Below are 22519 nucleotides of genomic sequence, written 5' to 3'. Positions count from 1 at the left end.
TTATCGGAAGCAGGGATGCCAACTTGGCTCAAACCGTGCCATTTGTCCCTATTTTATTTCAAATGGCACTTAATTTTTCAATTTGGCACAAAGTGCCAAAATGGCACTTTTGTAAAAAAAAATAACATTTCAATACATTTTTGTGAAATCCTTTGCGTGCACTTCTTTTACTCAACTAAAATTTTCTAATTTATCAAGGCTATTCGACTGGTTTATCTTATTTTATCATTGCACTTTTGTTTGGAAAATGTAGCTTTATTTTATTGCTAAATGTGAATGATTAAAAGGATTGACACCTTTTTTGGCACTTTTATTTTTCTATTTGGCACTTTTTTATAATCAATATGGCACCTCATATCTAAGGATAGTTGGCAGCCCTGATTGGAAGATTTCTGCTGTGTTTTGGGGCAACGACTTGTCTGCAGTAAAAAAGCATATAATTTGTGTTTCAAAAGTGTGTGAAAACCAAACAGTTAACTTATATGATCTCGGTTCCGATATTAAATAATCAATAATTGTTTATACCCGCATTTTGGCACTTTGGCTCGTTGAATGTGCCATCTAATAAATAGTGTCGTCGTTCTCCTTAGCTGCTTTTAAATGATGTCGTCACAAATTGCTGGCGGAGACATGAATACAATGTAAGAAAATTCTTTTTCTATAATTGTTTCCTTATAGAAAGGTTGGTTTCTCTTCCACCTTAGACATTCCGAATTCGTTCAAAATATGCTAATTTAAAACGCAGAATTCTTTCAGTGTTCCTTCGGGGTTTTTGGACATGGACTGTTTCTTCAATTTAATAGTGTTCGCTTTACTTTTGTGGAAACGAAACATGTTTTGCAAGTTATGGATCATTTCTACACTCATTCTTCAAATATTTCTCGTATTCCAGCTGTGTGCGGGCGTATAGTTTTTCGCATCGTGTTTTTACATATTCGTAATTTAAATTTTTTTAATAAAATCAATTGGTGGTAGTTCATGATTGTGTGTGGATTAATATTACAACACTGAGGATTTGGCAATAACCTTTTTCATCTCTTAAAAAACAACACTTACGTGGCAATTTTTATTGTAAGAACAACATGTTTTTCTATGAATCGACATACTTTAAGCATTGTTGACGCTTTTTCCATTTGAATGAGGAAATAGCGTCAATGACTTTATTTCCAAATTTTTGTTGACTTTATTTCGCACCAGGGTCCATTGACCTTATTACCTGTCAGCGTGTTTAACGTGCAGATAAATTTTAAAACCCCCTAAGTTAAACTTAACTACAGAAAACTCGATTGAGATTTATACGCGAAATGGTCCCCCGTAAGCTTAAAAGAAATGGGTGCTGGTAAGAGGCCGAGTGTTAATCTCAATGTTGAGCACTAAATGCCAGCTAAGCGGCTCTAAAGCCGTGGAATAACCTTCACACAAGTTCGACATTACAAGTCTCGGCTAAATTGTGTTGCCGAATAAAATGAACTTGTCTAACTCTGGGTGTCAAGTTATGTGGAAGTATTTGGTAAGAAGACATCTGAATATTTCTCCAGAAAGGGCTCAGGCCTGGCATTGCCACGAGTTATTGTGCTCCTTCTACGACTTTTGAAGCCATCTTCAGGAACTAAAGGCATACATATGTAATTCGCTCAGCTATAGTTTGGAGGCATCGAGGGGCCGCATGTAGACTACATATTTAAGTTAATGCTAAAATCAAACTTTACCATACTATATCAAAGTTGTGAACACAACTAAAAGCGATTAAATGCATACATACATATGTAGCATTGACTAAGTGAAAGTAGAACCCGATTAGAAGGAGAAAGTGGAATAGTAGAATAAATGGCTGAATAGTCTTTTCTTGAACTCAACAAAAATTACTAGTAGATATAAAAATGCGTGTGCACAAACTAAGCAAATAAACCAGCAAAAGAAAAATGGCCTATAAGAGGAAACTCGAGGCATACATACGACATATGTATGTATGGATATATGTGTGTATATATGCGTATGTATATGCAGATGTACTTATGTATGTATGTACATCTGATTGCACATGCAATGGTTAAGGCTTCGATTTAATTATGTATGCTCTTGAGATAAGTTTGAAATGTCTACAAACAGTACATTCACACATAAACTTTTGCCGGAATACTCAAACTGAGATTTCTGCCTGAGAAGATTAGTAAAGAACCAGTGTATTCCGGTCGAAAAATATTGATTTTAAAGAATTCCATACCAAGTCTAGGAAATATTGTTTTTTCCCTACAAAATTTACGTGGAAAATGTTGAGCGCTTTAAGCGACTTCTTTAAAGAATTCTTGATTTCAAAATAAAAAAAACAGGGGTAACATTTTTTTTTGGGTGTAAGGCAATTTTAGGGGGTGTGAGCATTAAATTTAATTAATCGCAATGATTTCCATTTCCATCCACAAAATTAACACTGTTGACAGTGTAGTAAATATAACTATGTATGTTAAGCTATCTTCTCACACAAAATGTACTTTTCTGAGAAAACCCTGTATTAATTTAAATACGCAATCAATAAAGGGGAAAAAATCTACTTTACTTTTTTTTTTTTACCACCCTATTGCACATGCTTGAATTGAGTTGGCGTGATTCTTTGATTTGTCGAGAAGTTATGTAGCTTAAAATGGATTGGATATCTCCGCGCGATGGCCAAGTTAACTAATAGCTTGAAAAAATAACAAAAATATGCAAAAATAAAGATGAACAACTTTTTGTCACATTTTTCATAATATGATAATGATGTCTGCAACAAACGTTCCTTTAGGATCTAGCAATAACTATTGCCGAAAAGCTTTCACTAAAGTTCGGTATTTCTCACATGATTGAACTGGTCTTCTCATGATTACTGATTTACTAGTCCACCAAAAACACAGTGCAACAATATTGTAAAATTCGTTGGCACAGTAGACTACCGCATATTCGTTCGGATATAAAAATCCAACTCTTATTTTTCACATGCTTTACGAAATTCATTATTTGGAAAGACTTCTACCCGAAACATCCCTATCTATAACATTGAATATTCAAATATACTTGCATATATACGAATATACTGACAAACATACATACATATGTATATATGTAGAAGTATGGTGTTATGAATAAAACGATCAAAGTGAAAAGATTTTTCTTCAAAGGTACTACATTTACATTTGACTTTGTGGTTTTATTAATAGGAACGGATTATGTATTCAAGTTTGTTTGGGCGATACTATTATTTGGTATTACTTTTGCTTTACTGAAAAAAAAAACGATTCTGTAGTTTGAAGGAAACATAAGGATGGTGGAGGCGTTCGGCCGAGCAAAGAGTGCGCTCTCAATGTAGATATGGAGATATGTATGCACATCTAGTGATAGAACGATATGAGTACCGAGTACAAAATATCGATACTTTTTCTAAGTACTGAGTAGTGTCGGGGACTCGAGATACTTTTTGACAAATACTGATGAGCAAGTATCGCGAATATCAAAAAGTATCGATATGTAAAGAGTTTTTTTCGGCTACATGCAAGTTATATCAAAAAACTGATTCGTTCCTTCAATTACAATTGCCTAATAAAAAAGCCACTACTCTATCAGCATTTTCTAATGCGGAGTATATTGAATCGATACGAGATTTTTGTAAAAATGAACACCAAATTCTTATCCACTTTATTTATTATTTTGTTTAACTTTTACGGTTGCTTTAAAAATAGTTGGAAATATGAGTATTACCGATACCTTTTTTCAAATATGAGTACCAGCACCGATTCATCTTTAGAGTATTCTATAGGAGTACTATTTAGTATCGATACTTTTCTCAAAAGTTCTATCACTATGCACATCCAAACTTATGACGCCTACGTATCACACTAGCTATAGCTTTTTCATAAATAAATATGTATGTACAGTTTAGAAGAACGCGGAAGATTTTTATTACGTAAATGTGTATTTATGTGCGTATTTATATTTTTATACGATAATTTCGTTTGATGTCAGTTATTATTAGGGAAGACAAAACTATGCAAATGCATATTATGGCACAAGATGTATATTTTGGCGAAAAAGCATGAAAATGCATAAAAATGATTATTTTGGTAAAAAGTTAATTAATTTTCGCATAATTTCATCTGACAATACCTTTGCGGAGATAGCCAGGTTCGCAGACGAGGTTTGTTTTATTGACAAAAAGTAAAAGCTGACAAACAACGGAAAGTCCCGTTATTTTTTAGTAAACAATTTTAATGTACTCGTAAAAATATTTCGACTGTTGTTTTTCAATCAAAATTTTTCGTTTTTAGCCAAAGCTGTTTAACAGTTTCCAGGGACTGGATTCTGTAACTGTGAGTGTTCAAGTGTACACTGACAATTATGTGCACCCTTTATTTTGCGATTCAGCAAGTGTGACTGTCAAAATTGTTTACACTTCTCTTCCGAAAACTCACCCAATTTTATTCGGTGGGTTTTTGGTTGTGAGTTTGGCCCTCGGTGTACACTACATTTTCTGACAGTTACAGGGAGTTTTATTCTGAATCTATTGTAACTGCTCAATATTGTCATCTTTTAAATTCTGTGCAACAAAGTCTTGTGAAAAGGCGAATTTATACAAAGTGGTGTTGATGGCGAATTTAGATTTTGGTCGCGGTACTTACTATTGTCAAATTGATGTGTTTGTTGTAAACAAGGCGAATTCATATTACAACAAACACATCATTTTGACATAAAGAAGTACCGCGGCGAAAATCTAAATTCGCCAGTAACACCACTTTGTACAAATTCGCCTTGTCTTACATATGTATATGTATGTATGCAAGATGTATTAAACAAGGTGTGATTGACAACTCAGGTCGACTCTATTTTAAGGACCTATTATGCCAGAAAATATAAACAAACGATTCAAAATTCATATATTTTTTTTTTTTCAATTTCAAATTCAATCAAACTTTGTTAAATACATTTTGTATGTACATTAGAGTGGTCCAAAATAATAAAGTCGGAGTTTTAATGCCGCCACCCCCTAGGATTGTTCTGAACCGAAAATAAATATACCCCTATTTTTTTATTTTGAAATCAAAAAATATTTAGGGAGTGCTCACAGCGCTCAAAGTTTTCCATGTATTTTATATGGGGAAAAAAAATTTTTCGTAAAAATGGCATACAACTCTTGAAAATCAATATTTTTCAATCGTAATACTGTGGCTCTCTTCAGGAGACTTCAAATATTGATATCCAATTGGTTATTCAACCATTTTTTATGATTAAAGATTTTTTATTGGTCCCCACATTGAATTTTCAAGGACCCATAAAATATAGTCACCATGAAAAAATTGTTAAAGGAACAATTGGGTATTATTACCGGAAATCTCCTGAAGATAAGCAAAGTTTTCCGATCGAAAAATAATGATTTTCAAGAATTCTACACTATTTCTACGAAAAGTTGTTTTTTCCCCATATAAAATACATTGAAAACTTTGAGCGCTTTGAGCACACCCTAATTTTTTTTTTATTTCAAAACAAAAAAATAGGGGTATAATTTTGTTTTGGTATAGAACAATCCTAGGGGCTGGCGGCATTAAAAATTCGACCTTATTTTTTTTACATACATTTTTGGACCACTTTAATGTACATATGTACGTATGTACAAAAAGTTTTTATGCGTTAATCGAACAATTTTTCCTATACATACATTTTTGGCGCTTATATCAAACATATTTTTTATTATATTTTAATGATCATATCGTTGCCTTAATATAGAAAGGCCCTATCTAACATTTTTGTTTCTTTGCAGAGTAGTTATACAAATTTATAAAAAAATCAAGCTCTTCAGCTGCGATTTTCGTCATTACACTACTTTTTAATAAACATAGAAGCTAATTTTTTGATCTACTAGTTTGTTCTAAATTCGATGAAGTCTTCAGTGAGTAATCTTTTGTCAAAAACCGTAATAGAAATGCTTAACTTTAGATATAGCTTTATTTTTAATCCAACCTTTAAATATAAAGTGAGCTTTAAAGTTACAGATTACTTGAGAAAACGACCCTAAGAGTGAAAAGTTTAATACATATGTACACAAGCAAAAGCTTAAACTGAGTTGACATGTACGTATACACCAGGGTAAACTCAGCAAACGAACCCCTTATTTTAAGATAACTCAAGAGACCATCATCTACATACTTGGTGATGGCCAGTATTTTCAAATATTTGCAGACTACTCACAATGGGATATGCAAATAAGCAGGAAAGACATAATGCTACAAGTACATATGTATGCATACGTAAACTGTATTGCCCCCACACACATATGTACGTGTATGTATGGATGTTACTAAATAAGTTAACAATGGGTTGGTTGTGCAGAATTGACCGGTTTTCAAAAACTAAATTGGAAAATACACAAGGATTGACCGCACGTGGTTAACATTATTCACGTAGAGCGCACATATATAAACATTTGAAAAAAAGACAATAAACAAAAAAAAAATTGTGGATTTGGTGTACATCTGGTCAAATGACAAAAATACATACACAAACAAAGGTGCGTAATTTTACTACACATTTTAATGGGCTGTTTAAATGTGCATGTGTATGATTGCAAATAAATTAGCACATACATATGTAAATATGTATACTGATGGCAGAAATAATAGACTCGCTTTATATTACTGGGTAATATTTTTTTACAAAATTCTAGCTAGCTATACAACAAACACCACATACATATATTAACACTTCGAACTTTGTACAAAAATTATAAAAAATCAAACACATTTTTACCAAAATTTCAAACTATTTATTTAAACCACACAAAAAAATGAAATATAGCCAAAACTGGTCCAAATAAGCCGAGTCTGTTATTTCTGCCACCAGTGTATGTCTGTATCCATGTATGTGCACAACTATGCTTTTACTTGCCTGCAAGAAGACCTCCATCGTTTTGGAGCTGGCATTTTTAGCCGCTTCGTGTATGGGATAATAACCATTGTTGCAGGGTTTACGGGGACATGCTTCAAATTCGGTTATCTGGAATATACGACAGATATATATACACAACGAATTAAAAGGTGTTCAAATGACGCTACACAATAACAACGACAACAACTATGATGACTTTAAAAGAGTAAAAGTGAAATAAAAATAAAAATAGTAACTGGTTAATGAAAAATAAGTTAAAAAATACGTTGTAAAAAAAAATATTAGAAATAAGTGAATTTTGTTTAACAGTTTACGATTTTAATTTGTTTGCCTTTGTCAACGCATACATATGGAAATGTGCATAAAGTAGGGATCTCATGGTTGTGGGTTGAACATAATAAATATTTTTATACACGACCAACCAATGGATTTACATAAAGAAAAAATAAGATTTAAAAAATGCTATACGGATGCTCAAAATGACGAAGATTAATACTATGTCTGCATTGCGAGATTTACTGGGCAATTCTAGCTAAGATAGTTAAAAGTCTTTCGTAATACAAATGAAAGACAGATGGCAAGACAAATAGTTCGAAAGACTTTTGTTATTCTAGCACAAAAAACTTAGAAGAAAAGCTCTTTCATTCACTACTCGTGGTGTAAAGCTGTTGTGAGATAAAGCACTGTATATCATTTAGCTCGCGTCACTTCAACAGCCACAATGACCGTGTGGGCAAAGCACAGGCGTGCCAATCGAGATATTCGAGCTCGAGTCCTGGTGCAGCGGAATTTATTTTCTTTTTTAATAATATGTAGTACATATTTTTTATTTTAATTTAATTTTTAGAAACTTATTTTATATAATTTTTTTTCTTTTTCAATAAAACTTTGATTTATTTAGTTCTTTTTAATGGTTGGGTTGTTCTGGTTTTTAAATTTTTAGTTTCATTTAATTTTTAGAAACTTGTTTTTTTTGTAATTTTTAAAAAGTTTTTTTGTTTTTAGATTTATTTTCTTTTACTTTTTAGATTTTATTTTGTAAAAAAGAGAAAGTATTATTTTAATTTCATTTACTTTTTAGAAATTTATTTTGTTTATTTTTCTTTTTTTTTAGTTTTGACTTGTTATAAGTTTTTTTTATTTTTTATTTCATTTAATTCTTAAAATTCCATTCAATTTTTTAAATTTTTTTTTCGTCTTTTTTAATAAAAATATTTTGAATTCAATTTAATTTCATATACTATTTCCTTCTTTTTTGATTAAATTTATTTCTATTTCTAATTTAATTTAATTTATTTATTTATTTTCATTGTTTTAATATGTTTTTGTAATTTAATTTAACCTAACTTTTAAAAAACTTAAACTTCTAAAAGGCGAACAGCATAACGGTAAAATTGTCCACTTTCTCTTTAATAAGCGCCTCGATTTTATCTTGCTGCTCCTCGATTTTATTCTCTTTCTCTATTTGACTTCCGCGTTATCTTTGACAAAATTTTCCTTAAGCTGCGTGGTATACACATACATCCAGCTGCGATGGTATATTAGTTTTCTGCAGCTTCTCTCACAATTGCATTGACACCTGCGCTGACACTGTTGAAGGGATATGTGACTCTAGCGCTTGCATCTGGCATGAAATTGCAGCCACTAACGTACTCATATCAATACGAGTAGAAGAACAAGTAGACTTTACTTGATGACTGCTGCATATCCTTTGATGCAGAAGCAGCCTCTTCCAGCTCTTCTTCTTTCCTCGTCCTCAACAACATTCTTGTAACCGTGATTGTAGCTCCACTTGGTTTAATCCTTGCTTTGATAATTACTTTTTGAGAGGCAGCCTCGTCAAATCATACAACATCGTCAATTCAAAAACTTTCTCTCATTGGATTCATTTAACAATCCTCTTTTGACACCAATTGTTACAATTATCTTTGAATAAATGGCTGAATCCCTAAATCTATTAGGTCCGTTTCACTTGATTGTTAAATAAACTCTCGCTTGGTATCCAGTACAAATAGTTTTGTTGTACAGCCAATACTTTTACAATACTTGTTCAGGCAGTTGATCTCTGTAACTCGTACTTGCACCCTAAGTGGTAATTCGCAACTGAACTTTCTGTGAGCTGTAGCAACGTCTTTATATATATACAAGCGTTGGCACTCATGACAACTCTAGAATGTTCTTATCGAAAGTTATCGAAGCTTCTACATCTTTTATCGCACATTCTATCATTATCTTGTTGTTCGCTTTGACCTGCCATTTTTGTTTTGCAGTATTGGGCACAATATTAATCAATAAATACAATTTGTTGGGTGTGACAATCTCAAATTCCCACGACATTAGTCAAATGACATTTATATTTTGAACATACAGTTGCGAACATGCAAATCACAACAACTAAGAAATCATCTACTTTATTATGTTTTTTTTTTTATATTGGATTTTAATAAAAAAGTAATGGGAAAAAAATCGAGTAAAACTAAGAAGCTAATAATGATAAAGGAACGAAATATGGCTTCTTTTTAACAAAAATGTCCTTTTATGGCTCATTCTTCTTGCTACTGACGCGATTGCACTGTAGGTGCATTCTTACTGCCTTTCTGTATTCTAATGCCGGTCCATCTGTATTTATAAAATTCAACGTAAATAAACGTCACATACTTGGAAATGTAAAAGTCAAATATATCCATTTGTGACTATGGGGATAATTTGCATTAGAATTGAATTTATTAAATCTTAGTAGGTAAATCTCGCAATGGAGACATAGAATAACTCCGTTACGGCTAATGTACCTATTATGGCAAAAGGGTGTGTGTATAATTACGTGGTTTTGTATCAGTTTGTCATATAGATTTTTTGTTAGATCTAAGTGCGCTTGTATTTACATACATATTTACATGTGCAATACATATATTCACTTACAAAACATTCTCATGTTTGTTCATGCTTACACTCACCAATATCCTAGCGCACTCCTCATGATCATAAATGGCGGCCAAATGCAATGCGGTGCGTCCGTGCTCACCACCCTGTTGTATATCGATTACTTTACGGTAATTACCCATTACCCGTAGCGCATGTACCTTATTCAATTCGGTTGCCAAATGTACCGGGGCTTGCTTCTTCTCGTTGAGTAAACTAGTATCGACGGGACTGTGATGATAAGATGGAATTTATTAGAGTCGTATGCATACACTGGCGGAAAACTAAATAGGGGCGCAAATTTTTATAAAGTTTGGCTTTTTGATTTTTGTTTTTTATTGTTTATTATGTTTTTTGTAAACAAAAACCACGTAAGTAAACTTTGTACAAAAAATAGCAAAATTAAACAAAGTTTCATCAAAATTTAAACTTTTTAACCGGAATTGTAAGAATTGTAAGGAGCAAAAGAAATCTGTTGATTTTTGATATTTTTTTTGCTGACGTTGTTCGCATTTTTTTCTATATAAAAAAATGTTCGAAGATACTTTGTATAGAAGAAAATGCGTAAAACCGTCAGAAAAAAAACTTATCAAAAATCACACTAAAAATAAATAGACTATAAAATTGCATTCCAAATTTTTTTCTGAAAATTCTTGTAAAGGGTTTGAAATTTTAATGAAAAAAATTTAAATAAAAAACAAAAACAGTCAAAACTTTTTAAAATGTCGCGGCTCTATTTGTTTTGCCGCCACTTTTCATAAGTAAATTATTGAGGTATGGAAAAAAATATATATTTTATCAGAAATTAAGTAAGAGTTAGAGAATTTATATTTATTTAGTCAGTAAAGATATTTGTAAGCAGCAATTTTTAATCTAGTGGTTGAGGTAATGGATATCCATCAGTATTACATCCCCAAAGTGGAGCTAAAATTGCTGCTGAAATTCGCAAAAAGCGTTGACATTCTTTGAGATGTCTACTTTAACGCGTAAAAACGAGCCCAAATGGCAACGTTAAGGACCTATGGGTCTATGTGCGGCTCAACGTCGGCCAGAATATATTCACTACTTCGAACAATTTTGCTTCATTTAATGCGCAGAGAGGATGCAGGGCGGCGGATACCAGACCAGAACGCTGGCCGGATTAACTTAAAATGCTCTATACTGAACCACTCGAAAAACTTACGGTAAATTGTAAAGTACGACGCTAAGATATACTGCCAATAGGCCATTTACCTGCGGATGAGTACGCAGAAAACTCAGTTAACATTGGCGATTCCAATAGAGAGTGGAATCATTACATTCAAAATGTATTTCGAAGTTAGAACTTGTTTTTGCGAAGGGAAGTAGACACTGTCACTGACAAACTTTTATTAGATGGATATATGCAAATAATTTCCGTTTAACAAAGTATTTAAGCTATGTTAGAAAACATGCATTTTTGCAAGCGATTAATATTAACTGGCAAAGTTCTCACTCTTTAGGTGAATACTAACAGTCCGAGATATTTTATTTTTTTTTTATTTCTAAAAAGCTTATAATTTCTTTTGAAACTTACAGGGACAGCAAATAACTAAGCGCTTCATACGAATCGTTTTCAACTGCCGCATGTAGTGGAGTATTTCCTGCATTATCCTTTGCGTTAAAATCTGTAAGAAAATAAAAAATATTGCAATTAAATAAAATGAAAATTTGTCGCACAATCTATTCCACATAAAATAGTAGAATTATGGACGTGATATCCAATTAACTTACTGCCATGCTGATCATTTATATATCTCAATATATTCACACGATTTCGTGCTGCTGCTTGATGCGCAGCTGTTCGTCCCTTGCCATCTTTTATAGACAAACGACCATTATCCGCTTGATATAGACGCTTAAACTCATCCAAATTTCCTGATTCTGCTGCCTGTAAAAAATGAGAAGACACACCGATAATCAACAACGAATTCAGTGCAAACGCATTTAAGAAATACATAAAATATATAAAATTTTTTAGAAGCTCGATACTAATACTATATGTACTTATACATAAGTATGTATGTTTGTATAATTATATTTATCTAAATGTATTGGTCACAGGTAAAGCTGAAAGCCGCAATAAAATTTCTGAGTAAAGATTATGAGTAAGCTTTGGCAGCGAATAAAATGTCAACAAATCCGGTAACCTGTATTAATTACTTTCCACGAAATATTTCCATGTTCATGAATGAATACATTTACTGCAGGACACCGGAGCGTATGCGCAACCTTTTTAAGTTGTCCGCAGAATAACTAATGTTGGGTTATTTATTCTGTGAGATGCCTTATGATGGCATACCAAAAGTGTGTAAGCGAGTATATAGCGACCACAAATCAAATGTGGTAATTTTTATGCGATGGGATCCAATGTAGCTTAAATTTTACACATAGGAAAATTTCATGACTGCACTACTCCTAAGATAAGTTGAGATATTTAACTCTTAAAAATGCTTGGCTAAGCACGCTGGGTTTAAGGATATAGTTATACATTATGAAATTATAAACAAATTTGTTGACTTGAGTAGTCCACTTGCAGAGGGCGCTATGTACAATTTTTTCGATTTTTAGTTTTTAGTGGATTACGTACCAGTATTTAAAGCAGTTTCATGTCCACTAACAACACAGTGCAAAATCTTTTTATATTCGGAAAAAATAGCATAAAATATTAACTCTTCTTCCAAAAGTCGCTATCATACTTATTTATAAACTTTCAAAAGTATCCATCTTCTGATGAACCTAGAAAACTGTTTTAGGTCTTGTAGACTGTTAATATTATCTTATGTCATGGTATGTTATGTTATAATTTTATAATGCTCTTATTTATCCAGTTTTCAGGTAATGATAAAAAAGATTCAATTTAAATGTTACTTGTTGTCGTAGTCGTTTTTTCAAATTTATGGCTTTCTATTATAAAATCACATAACGCTGTTTGCAAGTGGACTACTCACTTCTGTTTAAGAAAAGTTTTTATTAACTTCAAAGTCCATTTCCATCAGAGGAAGTATGAAAGAAATGTTTATTAGTATACTCTTAAATCATAACCTCTTTATAACTTTTATTAAGACTAACTTTACACAAACTGATGTGTATATGTATGTGCATAATTTTGCTGCAGCAGCAGCCTTCAAATTTTTATTACTTAAATGATGTCCAATTAAGCTGCGTTATGCATTTTTTGCTTCTAATTTTTCTTTTTAGCATTCCCTAGCTATTCTAGCTCTGGTGATAGCCAAATGTATGTATACAGTAGCGGCTCAATTATTTTAGCTAATTCAGAAAAGCGGGGGGTTCACTATTTCTACATATTTGTTCACATAATAGAAACAAAAAATTTAATAAAAATAAGAGACTAGTGCACGACTATGTATTTGGTAACTCTTTTAGGACTAGTTCTGCACCAATTCGAGATTAGTTCAGGACTATTTCATGTACATTTTGGAATTAGTTCGGGATAATTGTGGGGCTAGTTCAGGGTAATTTCAGAACAAGTTCAGCACTAGTCAGGACCATTTCTAGACTAGTGCGGGATGCATTTGGGACGATTTAGAGACCTGTTCAGGACTATTTCCGAACTAAATGGTTCTGAACCATTAGAGACTAGCTCAGGACGATTTCGCGACTAGTCCACGACTATTACTGGAATATTTGAGACGAGCTTGGAAATATTTGTAGACTAGTAAGGGACCATTTTGGGAATGTTTCAAGACTGGTTCGGTATTCCTTTGGGACAAGTTTACGACTTTTTCAAAACCACTTCGGGACCATTTTGGAACTAGTGCTGGATCACTTCGGGATAGTTCGAAACTAGTCACGAAATGATATAGTCTGGATGATGATAGTCTTGAACTACTTACTTGTTTAAAAGTGACTACTTGCTACTTCACATTTCTCGAGTTAAAGCTTTGAATTTCATTGCGAGCTATGCAAGTGAATCTGCTCCTTCCAAAATAATGCTGGAAAATTGCAGAAATTATTACGGAACTTTGATAATTTCGAGGACGATCACCAATATAGCTGGTTCCAGCATCTAGCACAATTTGAATACACCTCGCATTAAAAAATCGCTCCGAATCGCTTTTTTCGGAGAAGAACACCATTCGAAAATAAATTCTTGGAAAAACCGTTTGTTCACATAGTTGGGATATGTAGGCTTCCACTCTTCAGAACCTCAGGATTTTGTTGCTCACTATTTCGGACGTTCATTTAAACGAGAGTGTACTACCGCTAATGTACCATGAATGTTTTATTTTTTTCTAACGCAATTCAGCTCATTAAATTTCCGTATGTAGGATAGGGAAAAATTTCATTAACATTCATTATATTAATACCCATTTTATATGCACTATAATTTCAAACTTATATATATGTACATACATATACTTATAACATTTGGATGGCGAAAGTAAATATACACACATGTGCACATATTAGGGATGCAAATGCCGGAATTTCGGGATCCCGCTTTTTTTCAAGTCCCAGAAATCGCGGAATTGGATTACAATAAAAGCTTTTGAATTTTCGAGAAACTTGTTTTAGTTTACTTACAGTACATTATGGTGTAAATTGATTTTAATTGAAAACTGCAGCATTCGTTTCTACGGTGTTATAGCCAGTTTCACGAAAGCAATTTAAGTGAAAAATTATTTTTTTATTCAAACTTATAATGGAAACTGAAAGTGAAAAATTATTTTTCACTTAAATTGCTTTTGTGAAACCGGAATTGGGCTATTTTCTTCTTCTTCGAAGGCTTGGTTACATTAAAGAAAACCGTCCATTGAACAAATGGTCAAAAATCAACGGTAAAACTTAGCTACTTCAAACTTGCACTTATTATACAAAATTGAATCGGCAATTTCGTAACCCCTTTCAATTTATCATATTTAATTTGATTATCAAAAAAAGTAGGGAAAACAATTTTTTTTCATTAAAAATTCTTATTTTTGGGAGTGATAACTGAAAAATGAAGATTTTTTTGTGACCGACAACGAAATTCTCGTACGGGACCGAAAGGAAAAAAAACATTCGTTATATTTGACACAGTCTAATATACATATATGTATATCTATACATAGTAAATATATACATTTTTACAATTAACTCATCAATAGGGTGATCTATGGCTAACATTTACTCGAATAAAAATTTTCCCTTTTTTGCCCCGCTAAAAGCTATGAGTGTGCAACTTTGCCAATTTAAGAACCGCGAAGCAAACGCCCAGAGGAATCGCACTAAAAAGTAATAAATTGTAGCAAAAGGTTCGGCAGCTGTGTCTGAGTAACAACATATAAGTTAGAAAAAGTTGTTTCTCGTCATGCAATGGCAGACCTCCGATTGTATTTCTGCGATGAAAAGGCTTCTCATAAAATTCATTTGCGGTTCGTCGGCGGCGTAAAACTTTAGGCCCTCCATTTGTGTAACAACATCAAGACACGCACCACAAATTTGAGGAGATGCTTTGCAAAGTTGTAAGCGCCAAAAAACCATTTTTTATTAAGTATTATTTAAATTTTCTTGTGTAAAATAATTAACAGCAATGCTATATTTTTCCTTAAAGTAAATACATATTTGTTTCGGTTTGGGTTGTGCTGGACCGGGCCGCAGTGAGTTTTTTCTTCGTGCGTGTTTTCGAATATGTGTTCTTCATTCCTACAGCATATACCAAAGTAATTGTCCAGCCATGTCATCGGTCACTTAAAATCCTTTATACATACTCGTTCATCTCTTCTGCGTCTAGATGCACGCTTGGCTTATTGGCTATTTGTCAGCTGTTGGTGAAAGCTTGTGCTTGTGGTAAATTAGAAAAAAACACACCGAGCAGTTAAATGCAACTGCAAATATTTATCTAGCCACAAACACATACATACATATGTATATTCATATATATAACTACTTATAAATATATGTATGTACTTAGTGAACGTATTCACATTAGGATGGGTTGTTTCCCCTTAAAAATACAGGTTTTTGATTTTACAAAGAGCATTGTGAATGCAAAATTGTAGTAGGCATACGAGTGCTTGGCCCCTCGATAAACTTCCTCTCTGGCAGCGTTGAGAGGAATTTTGTGTCTTTTACAGTAGTAAAGACGAGAACGGAAATCTGATAACTGATGTCCAAATCACACTTGATATATGGCACTACCACTTTTTGTGAAATAAGAGTCCACGCCAGAGCGTACGGACAAAGTAGATACACTCGGCTGCCAAGACGAGGTGAGAATATGTATGGGAAGCTGGTGTACGGTATGACGCAAATGAACGATTGAAAAGCTACTCAGATTATTTTTTATTTTTATTTATTTTTTTTTTTTAAATTCATCTTTTTCGACTTAAAAAAAAAGAAGTTTTTTTCGGCGTATATTTGCAAACTTTCTTTTTCCTTCTCAGGGCCTCTAGAACTAAGTAGTCCACTTGCAAAGTGCGCTATGTAAAATTTTTTCGTTTCTTACTTTTTGGTTTATTACGTACCAGTATTTAAAGTAGTTTCATGTCCACTAACAACACAGTGCAAAATCTTTTTATATTCTGAAAAAAATAGCATCAAATGTTAACTCTTCTTCCAAAAGTCGCTATCATACTTATTTATAAACTTCCATAAAGTATCCATCGATCGTATAGACATCTAATGTTATCTTATGCCATGTTATGTTATGTTATGTTATACTTTTATAAGGCTCTTATTTATCCAAATTTTCAGGTAATAGTAAAAAAAATCAATTTAAATGTTACTTGTTTTCGTAGTCGTTTTTTTTTTAATTTATGGCTTTCTATTATAAAATCACATAACGCTGTTTGCAAGTGGACTACTCAACTATTGAAAAGCTACTCAGAAAAATGTTTATTTTTATTTTTTTTTCAAACAATCAACTTTTTCTACTTTTTTGAAAAAAAGTTTTTTTCTGCGTAATTTTGCAAACTTTCTTTTTTCCTTCTCAGGAACTCTAGAACTATTTAAAAGCTACTCAGAACAGTTGTTTTTTTTGCGTTATACCGTATGTCAATGGTGAGAAGAGCAATTAAAGGACAATTATTTACATGTGCATTAGAGTGGTCGAAACAAAATTTTTAGATGTAGGGTTTGGGCACCTTCCAAATTTTTTTCTCTTGCTGAAAGAGGTGCTAGTACCAAACTTTACGTTTCTAAATATAAATTTAGGGGACGCTCATGATGCCTATATTTTACTCTAGAAGTATTGTGTGCATACATTAATCAAACATTTGGTTAAGCAACCCAATAACATTTCAAATTTAAATTATCTAAAAAAAATCACAAGCTTCGGTAGTCACAGAAACAGTAGCTTTTTATAAAAATCACCAATATTTTTGCCGGTTTCACAGCGACCCAGTAGCGCATTTCAAGGTCATTGAGCACCCTCTATTGGTTGCAGTAGAAAATTTAAAGTTGGTATAGATATTACAAATATCCCGTTATGTAGGATGACATTTTTTCCACCATACAAAAATTGGACCACTCTAATGTGCTCGGATGAATGCATTTATAGCAGAAAAAATTCATACATACAAAATCGGAAGAAGAAACTAAAAATGATTGAGATATGCAGTTTCTTAAAATGCAGACGTATGTGTGTATATATTAGGGTGGTCCAAAACAGATAAAGTCGGAATTTTAAAGCTCTCAACCCCTAGGACTGTTCTATATCGAAAAAATATACCCCTATTTTTTATTTTGAAATCAAAAAATTTTTAAAGGTTGCTCAAAGCGCTCAAAGATTTTCATGTATTTTATATGGAAAAAAACAACTTTTCGTAGAAATGGTATCGAATTCTTCAAAATCAATATTTTCGTTTAGGAGACTTCCAGTAGCAATACCCAATTGTTTATCTAACCAATTTTTAATACTAAAAATTTTTTATTCATCCCCCCATTGAATTTTGTGGCATTTTCTGGGGGTTTTGGCGGACCTATAAAATATAGTTACTATGAAAAAATTGTTAAATAAATAATTGCGTATTATTATTGGGAATCTCAATGAAGAGAAACAAAGTTTTCGGATCGAATTGTATTACTTTTCAAGAATTGTATACCACTTCTCCGAAAAGTGGTTTTTTCCCAATATAAAATACATGGGAAACTTTGAGCGCTTTGAACAACCTCTAAATATTTTTTGATTTCAAAATAAAAAATAGGGGTATATTTTTTCCTGTATAGAACAATCCTAAGGGTTTAGAGCATAAAAATTCCGACTTTACTTTTTCACATGCATTTTTGGACCACCCTACACATATGTGTGCATGCAGACGATAGTATACGTGCAATAGAAATTGACCGAGCAGTTAAAAATGAGTTGCATTTATTCTTGTGATATCGTGAAATGTGTTAGTGAAAATTGCAATAAAAACTACAACATTGAGAGATGGACGAATGAATATCTTAATGGCAAGTGCAATCAACACATTTCCTAAGTACATATGTATTTATAAGACATTTTTTCCCGCATATATCCAGAGTGTATACATACATATGTGTATAAATATATAATATTTATGCTTATATATGTACGACAATACATTGGTATGAGTTTTAATAAGTTTGTGGGGCTACTTAAAATTGTCAGCAGCAGCTGCATCCAAGTTGAGCTCACAGTAACGGACAGTTTGCTGGCTACATAGCTCGACTGACATTTTTATGTAAACTTACATTATATGAGCCGTTTATTTTGAAGGTGTCATAAGTGATTTTTACTTCTTGTGCTTAAATCGCTGGTTACTTCTAACTGAATGCATCTGTAAATCGTTCTACCGTCATACTTTTAAACAAATGACAACACCTTTAACCTTTAGCATATGAAGTTGAACGAATAACACTCGCTTTCAGATACCGAAGCCCAACGGCATGAAATGACTTTTTCCACTTTCAAAATAAATGGCTCATAAAATTTTTATTTTCATATAATACGAATATATTTTGCAGACAACTACGTATGTTTGTATTAATATAAGTCTACGTCAAAAAAAAAAATAAAAATAAAAATCCTGGAATGCAACCTGAGCTTGACTCAGATTTTAGTATTTGGTATAGTAATTATCCTCCATTAATCTCCGCTCTTTTCTCGCATCGAACATTTATTTTTCCCAAAGAAATAACAGGTAAGAAAATGAAATGCGGTCCATATAATTTTCTAAGATCAATCAAAATGCTCGAAACTATAAGAATGCATTGACTGAAAGGCATTTAATTCTTATGTAGGCTCGGATATTAAGATTCAGATTAAGGTTTAGCTTAAGGCTAAGATTAAGAAAGATTAAAATTAAGGTTAGGATTATGTTATTATACTATTATATATTATCATAGTAATTATTTAAAAAAGTCATCCAAATTTTCGTAAAAATTATTAAAGTCTTGTGATAATAATTATGTGTAAGAACAAATTTTTAAGTCATCGATAACTATTATTTTAAGACTTGTATAATAAAAAACTTTTCATAATATATATCAGAGAGATAAATATTTTTAAGTCTTCAAAGACTTTTATTTTGAGACTTATATTATATAAGTCCTTTGATAATAATTATCATTGAGATAAATATTTTTAGGTCTTCAAAGACTTTTATTTGGAGACTTATATTATAAAAGTCGTTTCATAATAATTTTGAGTGCGAATCAATTCTTTAAGTCTTAAAAGACGGGGATTGTTCAGGACGATTTCGGGTTAGTTGGAGACCAGCTCGGGGCTAGTTGGGGACTAGTTCGGGACTATACGGAGCGTAGTTTGACAACAGTTGGGGCTTAGTTTGGGACCATTTGGGGCTTAGTTTGGGAACAGGTCGGGATTATATATATAATATAGTTCCAATCTAGTCCCTAACTGGGCATAATTATTATGAAAAGACTTTTGTGGAAAAGGTCTCAAAATAAAAGTCTTTGAAGGATTGAAAATACTTATCTCAATTATAATTATTATGACAAGACTTTTATAATATAAGTCTCAAAACAAAAGTCTTTGAAGACGTAAAAATATTTTTCTCGCTAATAAATATTATAAAAAGACTTTTATTATACAAGTCTTAAAATAATAATAATCGATGGCTTAAAAAATTTCTCTCACACATAATTATTACCAAACGACTTTAATAATTCTTACGAAAATTTAAATCACTTTTTTAAAACTCCACCATGAAATAATTATTATTCTGGGTCTCTGCATCAAAGTAGTTAGTCATTAAAAAGTCTCCTCTATTTTCCTATCTGCGATTGGGCCTTTCGTTTTCTGCAAGTACTTATTCTTGTTATATAATAGTAATATTAGTTCTAGTACAATATGCATATGTATGTATACATGTATATATGTATGGATGTCGGTATACGTTCATGTGGCTTACGGCTAAAAACCGTAGTCTATAACAACGTAGAAGTTGATTTAAGTTTTTTGCTCCTTTGCATTCGGATTTCACTCTTCAGTTGTTCAATGCCGCGTTAGCGAAGCTGTACACTGCATTGCGTAATTAAACTGCGTCCCATTGGATACTGTGTGCGGTTATTTGGCAAAGTCGGGTATGTGCACGTATTAGTTAAATGCCTTTGGCGGTCGTGTCCTCCAATGCACTTTCGTCTTGTGGAGCTGGAGATGTTACGCATTGAAGGCAATTAAAATTCCATTCTTTACCACAAGTGACGTAGACAATTCTATGGTCACAATTTATACACGTCTGAGCCTTAATTCCAGCGGACGCTTTTTCCCTAAATTGGCCTGTTAGTGGGTTACATAGAAGAATGCAATGGCAGTGAAGTGCGCGAGAGTTTATTTACATTTAATTTGGATTAGAAATTATAACCGACTGTAGAAGGGGGGAAAAAAGAAGTACAAGAAATTCAGTGAGGTTGATCTTTAAGCGTCAATCACCTCACTGATCTGTGCGTATCAATTCATTCGGAAATCCAACAACGTTCAATTACAAATAAATCTGGCAATTTTTCGTGAGAACGGCGTTTTCATAATTATCTATGTAATAGCGTTTCATTGGGCGAGAAATTTTAAAAAATATAACCATTCATTAGGCGGTCGTGCAGGCAGAACCTTTTGTGAAAATTGAAAACCACAGCTTTAATGCCAATAATAAGGACCACGAATACCATTGGGATTTCTTGACCTTTTTTTTTAATGGACTTCAAGCATTTTGATAAGCGTTGGGCCAATTTATGCTGTATGTCTTGAGGTTGACACACAAATTCAGATACCTATAGTTTTACGCCGACTCAATGCAGCAGATGGTTTTTGTGAGACGCTTTTTCAAGGCCGGTACCAGGGACTAAACCTGAGCTCTATCGGATCGTATTGTGTAGCTTTATCTATATATTTGGCGACGTCGGCCGCTGTAGACTAGCTAAATAAAATACCACGCTAATAGAGAGCAGTATGAATATTGAAATTAATTAATTACACAGGCCATTAGCCTAAACCAAGGCATATCAAACAGGTAGGAGCATTAGAGCAATAACAACATTTGCGTGTATTTTGTTTTTGCTTCTGGTATCGAAAGTGTCAAAACCTGTTCTGACTTTTTTCCGTCTAAAACAAAGCGTGCCATGTAAAATAAAAAAAATATTCAAATTGGGAAAAAATTAAAATTGTTGCATCTTTCTTTCTAAGTAAATTTGTTTGCTTCTCGAAACATTGCTCCATTCTTTGCAAGGCCCAGTAATCAGCGGTTGTCCTGTTGAGTTGGGCGAGCGTTCCTGAAGCAGCTATTCAATCGCTTATATTGTATGGAAACAGGTTTCACATGTAAATAGATTTTAACAATTTAGAATTTTTGTGAGAATAAATTAAAAATATTTGACATTTTCAAGACCAAATAATTTGAAAAAAATCAAATCAGCTGCTATACTGATACTACCCGTTCAATGTGTCTTGGCCTAAACAAACTAGGTGACAGAAAATGCCTAGTCATGGTGATTTATTGTGTTTACAAAAGTTCATAAATTATACAAAAACATACATACACCTAAATTAGATTAAATTTAAGCAGAAATGTTAGCTAAGCGGCTGAATACAATTTTAGCAAGTCTAGCGAAACATTTTTACCCGAAGCCAATATCTATATGTACATAGATACAAACTTCTCATGCTCCACACAAAAAAAAAAATAGTAAAAATTTTCCCTCGGGAACCATATAATTTGGTATACTTTATGGCTTCCACCAAAATAGTTTAGCGCTAGTCATGGCCATTCGACAACTGGAATGAGTTGAAAATACCACAAAAGAGCATTTTTGTGCAAATACATTTGAGTTTCTTTTTTTTTTGAAAAATTATAACTCTTAATTGTAATTTTATTAGATATTTGTGAATGACTAAGCTACTGCACAAGCAATTTTCATTTCAAAAGTACATATCTACGTGACTCACTACTTATTTCGACCTACCAAAACTTTTAGACACCAATAAAAACTAAATTAGGTTAGGTTAGGTTATGCTGGCTGACCATAAGAGGTCTCACATAGACGAATTTAACGTCCATAGCGTACCAGATGCGTTTACGACCTATGAAAGAACAGTGCCGTTGCTTTAGCGAATTTCATTTCGGCCATAGTCAAGTCTTACTTCTATACGCAGCTTATTCGCCTTGCTTCTTCTTGCTCCAGCTGTCGGTGTATTTCTGCTATTGTGCAACATATATGTAGAGTCCCATGCGTGTTTTGAGCTTTTACAACA

At 32.7% G+C, this 22519-nt stretch overlaps 2 protein-coding genes across 2 annotated transcripts in view; both read right to left on the bottom strand.

Annotated features, from left to right (window-relative positions):
- LOC118747292 (integral membrane protein GPR155-like) overlaps positions 1–22519 on the bottom strand; it is a 346226-nt gene that overhangs the window by 206210 nt on the left and 117497 nt on the right. The window lies entirely within an intron of this gene.
- LOC118747078 (transient receptor potential cation channel subfamily A member 1-like) overlaps positions 1–22519 on the bottom strand; it is an 87196-nt gene that overhangs the window by 27773 nt on the left and 36904 nt on the right. The window contains exons 4-7 of the mRNA XM_036481071.1: positions 11578–11734; positions 11381–11471; positions 9861–10056; positions 6907–7014 (exon numbers count right to left, since the gene is read on the bottom strand). Coding sequence (XP_036336964.1) covers positions 6907–7014; positions 9861–10056; positions 11381–11471; positions 11578–11734 — 552 coding nt within the window. The remainder of the gene's footprint in view (positions 1–6906; positions 7015–9860; positions 10057–11380; positions 11472–11577; positions 11735–22519) is intronic.

Source organism: Rhagoletis pomonella, unplaced genomic scaffold (assembly GCF_013731165.1).
Source record: "Rhagoletis pomonella isolate Grant_MI unplaced genomic scaffold, Rhpom_1.0 Rhpom_scaffold_00011, whole genome shotgun sequence".
Lineage (NCBI taxonomy): Eukaryota > Metazoa > Arthropoda > Insecta > Diptera > Tephritidae > Rhagoletis > Rhagoletis pomonella.
This window is presented reverse-complemented; position numbering and strand designations above follow the sequence as displayed.